This window comes from Musa acuminata, chromosome BXJ3-4 (assembly GCF_036884655.1).
Source record: "Musa acuminata AAA Group cultivar baxijiao chromosome BXJ3-4, Cavendish_Baxijiao_AAA, whole genome shotgun sequence".
In the NCBI taxonomy this organism is placed as follows: domain Eukaryota; kingdom Viridiplantae; phylum Streptophyta; class Magnoliopsida; order Zingiberales; family Musaceae; genus Musa; species Musa acuminata.
Window position 1 is genome coordinate 29,790,408 of NC_088352.1, and position 7,781 is coordinate 29,798,188.

The 7,781-nt window shown below is 42.1% G+C and overlaps 1 protein-coding gene across 1 annotated transcript; it reads right to left on the reverse strand.

Annotated features, from left to right (window-relative positions):
• Positions 1 to 6,793: 6,793 nt before the first annotated feature.
• LOC135634974 (germin-like protein 3-8) lies at positions 6,794 to 7,568 on the reverse strand. The gene has a single exon (XM_065145751.1). The coding sequence runs from the start codon at positions 7,521 to 7,523 to the stop codon at positions 6,861 to 6,863; it is 663 nt and encodes a 220-aa protein (XP_065001823.1). The 5' UTR covers positions 7,524 to 7,568; the 3' UTR covers positions 6,794 to 6,860.
• Positions 7,569 to 7,781: the final 213 nt, after the last annotated feature.

A 7,781-nucleotide genomic window follows, 5' to 3' on the forward strand; every position in this document is an offset into this window, starting at 1 on the left:
GCCTGAGCTCAGTTTGGAGCTCTGCCAGGTGATGCAACCACCGAGCTCAGTTTCGAGCTCTGCTAGGTGATGCAATCACCAAGCTCAGTCTTCGAGCTCTGCCAGGTGATGCAACCATCGAGCTCAGTCTTCGAGCTCTGGCAGAGAGAAGCAATCGCCTGAGCTCAGTCTTTGAGCTCTGCCAGGCGGTGCCACCTCTCCAGTCAAGAGGTGCAACCGCCTGATCCCAGAATTCTGGGATTTGATCGATTTGATCGTTTTGAGCTCGAACTTTGAATTGGGTTGGGGCCTATAAATACCCCACCCATTCAGCACTGAAAAGATACAGACCTACACCGAAATCTTGATCTTTTCTGTGATTCTAAGAGCTCAAAAGTGTTGTAAAGCCTTTAAGTCTCCTCCTTCTGTTCTTCAAGTTTTCAGTTGTAAAGTGAGGAGAGAAAGGTCTGTAAAGGTTGTCTCCTGAGCCTGTCAAAAGGAGAGAAATTGTAAAAGGGCAGTTTGGCCTTCGCCCATTGAAGGAAGGCACCTAGTTGACGTCGGCAACCTCATCGGTGGAGGAAGCCAAAAGTGGAGTAGGTCAAGGCTGACCGAACCACTCTAAATCTCTGGTTTGCGTTTATTTTCGAGCACTTTATCATTACTGCAAACCTCCCTCATTACTACTGCTCTCTGCGCTTTCACGAACAAGTTCTAAGTGCTGTTCTTCCGAATCTGCATTCAGACGTAAATTCGTATTTTCATACATTACAGTTTACGTTTACGTTTGATTCTGCAGAACTGTTTTCCGTGCTTTTACGAACGAGCTTCTTTGCAGTTTACACTTACACTTTAATCCTATTGATAACTGCAATCTGTCCTCTACGATTTTACGAACGATTTTCAGCATTTAGACGTAAAACTGCATTCAGACGTAAATCGGCTTTCCTCGCTCAATCATCAGATCTCAGTTCACATTTACATCTTGATTCCAACTGCATACTACCTTCTGCAAGTATACAAACAAGTTTTTGAGTTTAGACGTAAATCTGCGTTTAGACGTAAAACTGCGTTTAGACGTAAATCTGCGTTTAGACGTAAATCTGCGTTTAGACGTAAATCTGCGTTTAGACGAAAATCTGCGCTTAGACGTAAAACAGCGTTTAGACGTAAATCTGAGTTTAGACGTAAATCTGCGTTTGGACGTAAATTTGCGTTTAGACGTAAATCTGAGTTTAGACGCAAACTGCGCTTAAACGCAAAACTGCGCTTAGACGCAAAACTGCGCTTAGACGCAATCTGCGATCAGACGCAAACTGCACTTAGATACAAACTGAGAATTTGCTTTTGCATCATAACAGTTTTTGAACGAACGCAGCTTTTGGTTTTAAATCGTTATAAGATTTCCGCTGCACTAATTCACCCCCCCCCCTCTTAGTGCTCTCGATCCTAACACAAAGCGTACTTAATCACTCTCAGTTTACAACTGTCGGCGTTAAAACCCAAATCCGGACACAAGTGCTCGACCCCCAGGCCCGACACCGACGACCGAGCTGCGCCTTGCGGCTAAGCTGCACCCCGCTACTCGAGTCACGCTATGTCAATCACAAGTCACCCACACCTGCGTCTCGGCTTCGCTTCATAGCGCCCCTATCTAGTAGGATCTGTCCTATCCACGCCATGGGATTGACTCCCCCTAAATCATCGTCGATGAATCAATTCATTCCCACCACAGAAAAGCCCAGTGCTATCATATCCCTCAAACCCGGCATGCCTCCCGAACCGCCAGTGATCCGTCGGCGCGCCTCGGAGGGTGGGGAAAAGTGATAGGGCATATTTTGGCCTTATGTGAATCACCGACAAACGCTGCAACCCATGCGACATCGTACGCCTCTAGAACCATGGGGTGCACACCACGGCAAGCTCCAACGATGCGACTGTACGTCCTGACCGCCCCGAGAGCTGGGGGCGGTGCCGTCTGCTATTAGAGTAGTGTCGTCTGACGTCGCTTAAGCACTCTTGAAGATGTCATATCGTTAGAGAGGTTATTTCGCCTCCAGAGTTAACGACCATGCTAAACCAGGGCCCGAACAATTCCCGTACACAGGTATAAATACCCGGCGAGAGCAAAAAGGGGGGGCATTGAGGATGAATCTAACTTGCTCGTCAGAGGGGCCAAAGTCGGGACTTACCTGACAAGAGCTATTTTGCAGGGAGTTGATCGTCGCCAAGCCACGAATACCTTCATCTTGAAGACGACGCCCGGTATGCAAAGGAGGGTGGCCTAACGAGTCTGACCCGACTAGTATCAGCCCGCATCTCCCATCTCCAGGAGGCTTTCACATCACAAGGAAGATCCCCAACCATCTAATGGGGTGAGAGGATGCATCTTCTCACAAACAACGCTTGTATCGGTCGACTCTGGAGTGCCGGCCCGCAGCGAAGCTACGACCGACCTTGCCACCTCTACCGATGCTCGAGACGTTTGAAGGGTGCAACCACTTCATCAACTCAATAGTTCCACCAAAGGTTCTCGACGTCAGCTAGTGGGCCTAACCGTGCTGAATCATCAATCACGACACATCTGTTTACTAACAGTATTAATTAATTTCAACATGATTCTAACTAATTCCCTTAGATTAAGTAGTTAAATATTACTCAATTCATTAGCATTAAAATTATAATCAAACGATTTATTTAAAATATTTATTCATTAGCATTGAGTGGATTGACAAGCTCAAACTTCAAGAAAGATGTTTAACTAATAATTTTATTTAATATTTTTTTATCCTTCAACGGTGGATGTATTATTCCACGACATTTCAGTTCTATCAACTAATACAAAATAATTTCTAGCAATCCTAGTGCTCATAGTAATCGTAAAAAAAAAATTTATTTAAAAAAGTATGTTGAATGAAATGCACAAGAGTATAACCCTCAAATCAACTGAAATTAGAATATATGTTAATGATTGGATATAGAGCCCAATAGATCATTTAATAATGAAAATTTGTTTGACACATCAATCATAGAAGCAATCAAAATGTCTAATTTTTACCGCTGCATTAATTCACCCCTCCTCTTAGTGCCGACCCTATTCCTAACAATTAGTATCATAGCCTCGTTTTCTAATTTGGTTTAACACCCAAATAGAAATGGCTCTTTTCAGCTTTTAAGAGGATCACTCTCTCATTCATCCTCCTTTTTTCAATGGGATGGACTATACTAATTGGAAAACTCGAATGAGAGTTTTCTTGCTTTCATTCAATCTCGATTTATGGCACATAGTTGAATTTGGTTTTCAAATGCCTTCTCTTCCAATGAACCATTGGAATGATTTGGAGAAGAAGACGCTTTCTTTAAATCCTAGAGCTATGAATGCTCTATTTTGCGCTTTAGACAAAAACGAGTTTAATCGGGTTTCTATTATTAAGATCAAGAGCACTAAGAGTGGGGAGAGGGGGTGAATTAGTGTAGAAGAAAACTTTCGATGATTTAAAACTACGTTCGTACGATAAAAAAATGTCTTTAATGAAAAACCATTTCAGAAATACTTCAACTTAAGATTAAACGAAAGTAGAGTTGAAGTAAAGCAATGGACACAGTATGCAGTTTAAGATAGAGAGTAGAATGTAAATGCAAATTAAGATTTAGAGTGGTTCGGTCAATCTTGACCTACATCCACTTTTGGCTTCTTCCTCCGATGAGGTCACCGACGTCCACTAGAGGCCTTCCTTCAATAGGCGAAGGCCAACCACTCTTTTATAGCTTTACTCCTTTTAACGGGCTTAGGAGACAACCCTCATAGATATTCACTCCTCTCTTAAATGATCAAAACTTAGAAGAAAAGAGGGAGAAGAACTTTTGGCCTTTACAACACTTTTGAGCTATAAAATTCTCAGAATAAGATCAAGATTTTGGTTTACTTTCATACAAGAAAGGGTGGGGCTTATATAAGCCCCAAATGGTTTGAATTTTGAGCTCAAAAATGTCATCTCTCGAATTTTCGAGGTCCTGGCGGTACTATCGCCATAATTGGGCAGTACTACTGCCTGGCATTGCTCGGAGACCGATCTTAGGCTGTACCATCGCCTGACAAGGGCAGTACCACCGCCCAACCTCGCTCGGAGACCGAGCTCAGGTGATACCACCACCTGACAGGGGTGGTACCACCACCTGACAGGGGTGGTACCACTACCCAACATTCTTGGGAAACTGAGCTCCTGGGTGGTGCCATCGCCGGCCAGGAATTCTGGGTCCGAATGGGCTGATCCATTCGGCCCAATTTGGGTCTGTCAAGGGCCCAATTGTCCCCAGATTAAGTTAATGGGATCACCTCCCATTCGTAACTTAATCATCATGCTAACTACGATATTTAAGACATTAATACTACAACTTGCTCCGGTGCATCAATCGATTCTTCCGTCGAGCTTCCGGTAAACTTCCAACGAACATCCGATGAACCCTCGGCAATACTCCAGCGGACTTCTGGCAAACTCATGGACTTACGATGATCCACTTGGCGAGTTCCAATGAGCTTCTTTGGCAAGTTCCTAGACTTCTCTGATTTGTTCCTGTAGAACCTCTGACGACCGTCCGGACTTCCGTCGAACTCTCAAACCCTTAACATGATCATGGTCTTGACTCCGGTGTAACTTCTGCTGCATGTCTTACTTCCATCATAGTTAATCCTATACACTTATCCAACATATGGATTAGATAACAAATGACAATTGACTTTATCATCAAAATCCGATATTCAACAATCTCCCCCTTTTTTATGACGACAATCAATTGATAACGGAGTTAACCTTAACTCTCCCTATCTATATGTCATACTTGAGATAAGTCATTCTTGAATTCAAAGCCTTTAAATTCAAGAGACCTATTGATAAGTTAAGATCGTTTAACCTTATCAATATTCCCATCATGATTCCTATCATGATGTATCTCTTTGAAAATGATGTCAAGGCTTGACATCTATTTTCAAGTTTTATATTTCAAATATGAAAGATAGTAATCGAAGCAATTCATCATATGGTAAGATATCAACATGTAAAATTATGATGTAAGCTTTTGATATCTTAACATAATGCAAATATTTCAAATGTTTAGCAATCATAGCATTTCATCACATGGCAAGATATCAATTTGTATAATTACGATGTAAACTCTTGATATCTTAATATAATGCAAACATTTCAAGTGTTTAGCAATCATAGCATTTCATCACATAGCAAGATATCAATCTGTATAATTGTGATGTAAGCTCTTGATATCTTTTCAAAATTCAAATATGGCAATCATAGCATCAATTTACCAAATATTTTGATATAAGCATTTGATATCTTAATATAATTCAAATATGGCATAAAGGAGTGACGCATTTTGATGATAAAACCAATCTATAAGTGTTTATATTTTAATCTGTATTTTGAGTGACGCATGATGCTTCGATCAGGATGAGATAATTAAAGTAGGAAGAATCACGTTGTGCTAGAGGAAAATATATCAGAAAATTGGATGTCGGGCCAAAGGATCGGTCGACGTATCGACAGAAAGCTTCGGGCCATGGATTCGAGCATCGGGCCAAGAAGAGCAAATATTGCACCAAGGATATCGGAGTTGCAGAGTCAACTGGCCGATTGGGCAATAGGCCGCAAGAGATGACGATGCATCGAAGAATCAGACGAAGCGTCAAGGGACCAATGATATGTCGAACAACTTGATTAATAGTTAGTATTAATTGTCTAGATCACGATAGCAAGGCATGAAGCAAAATGAAATCCTAGAGTCAAGGACGCGATTACGGTGGGAGTTCGAGAATTCATCGGAAGTCCGGACGTTCGTCGAAATTCTATCAGAACCAGTTGAGAAGTCTTAAAGCTTGCAAGAGAAGCTCATCTAAACTCACCAAGAAGATCATCATGAAGTCCAGGAGCTTACCGGGAGTCCGCTAGAACATTGCCAAGAAATCATCGGAAGTTCACCGGAAGATCACCGGAAGCTCACCGAAAGAAACCTAGACTTACTGACTTTATTTAGCTTAGAAAATATCTTAAAATTATGGATTTTGGAACAGGAACTACTAGGTCCAAAATCTAGGTTAAGCCTATCTAATAGGATCTTTCACTTATTTCTCTCTCTATTAGTTTCTTGGTTCTCTTATTTTCCTTTTAAAAACCAATTAGACTTTAAGGTTCAAACCTATAAGATCCAACCCGTTCTGATACAAAGCTAAAAATTTTACACATCAATAATTATAGAGATAATTGAATTTTATAGAGAAGAAAGAATAAATAAACTAAAAATTCTAATTATAGAGATAATTGAATTTTATAGAGAAGAAAGAATAAATAAACTAAAAACTCTGTATCCAAAGGATTTCATTACTTATATATTTATCGAGGGTATATGACAAAGACAAATCTTAATTAAGAGTTTTACACCAAAATTTTACTTAATTATAAAATTTACGTTAATATTCAAACACGGGAGTGGAAAGGATAGTTTGCGCTAAAATGGGGAAGAAAAATGAGAATATCCTGTTCCAACATCGAATTGGAAATAATGGTTGCCGTTCTTATTCTCATTCCCTATTCCGTATTTGCTTAAACTCATTGCGAAATAGACTTTGTAATTGTAATACGGAATAGTGAACTCTAAGAATCATATAAATGGAACATTGGCAGTATTCTTAGAGAAATGAAACATTCATGTTTTATTGCTTTTCGAGAGATGAACAAGAAGATGCTCCAAACAAGGAGGAAGAGAGAGAACTACATGTAACATTTGTTTGGCACCAATATGGGACTAGTCCAACAAGTCAACGTTATTCAACATATGTAAATACTACAAGTCAAACACATATATATGGTATCTTAGTTCGCAAACTTGGACTTTATGGCAGTGACAACCTTCTGATCCACCTGAAAAGCTTTGGCCAGCACATCGTCGGGAATCGCCGGCGTCGATCCGAACAGGGTAGTGGAGGCGATCACCACCCCCGGGAGCTGGCTGTCGAAGGTGGTGATGGCGAGCGCCTTCTTCGTTCCGACGTTGTATTGGAAGTGAATGAGGCCCTTGGGCACCACGAACATCTCGCCGGGATTCAAGACCTTGGAGAAGAACTGGTTGTTGGTGCTGACGAACCCCACCAGCAGTCGACCCTCGAGGAGGATGATGAGCTCGGTGGCTCTTGGGTGGCTGTGGGGCGGGTTGACGCCGCCGGGGGCGACATCGACACGGTTCATGGAGACGCCGAGGGTGTTGAGTCCCGCGAAGCTGAGGACGTTCGCAGGAGTCACGCTGGAACCGAAGATGTTGCTGGTGTTGCCCTCGTTGGACAGCCCGGCGAAGAAGAAGTCGTCGGACGTGACGTTGGAGGCAGGCTTGCACGGGAACCCATTGACGACCACGCCAGTAGCTCCGAAGTCGGCGACGCAGAAGTCCTGCAGAGGGTGAGGGTCGGCGCGGGTCGATGCAAGGAGGAGGGTGAAGGAGAGGAAGAGGACAAAGGACTGTGCAGCACACCGCAACTCCATTCTCAGATGGTGGTTTATGTTGATGGTGATGAGAGGAGGGTGATGCATGTATGGTTTGTATATATAGTAAGAATAGATTTGAAGGAGTCATTGTAACTTTTAGCTTGCTTGTCGCGACCAACCTCTTCTGAAATCGACAGAATAATCAGTCATATTGATAAGGTTAATGGAATAGTCATATGATCGATTCATTGGATAGAATAAGGAATGGGTCTCAATAATGGACTTTCAAGGCTGAACTAGAAGCTTAATCTAATG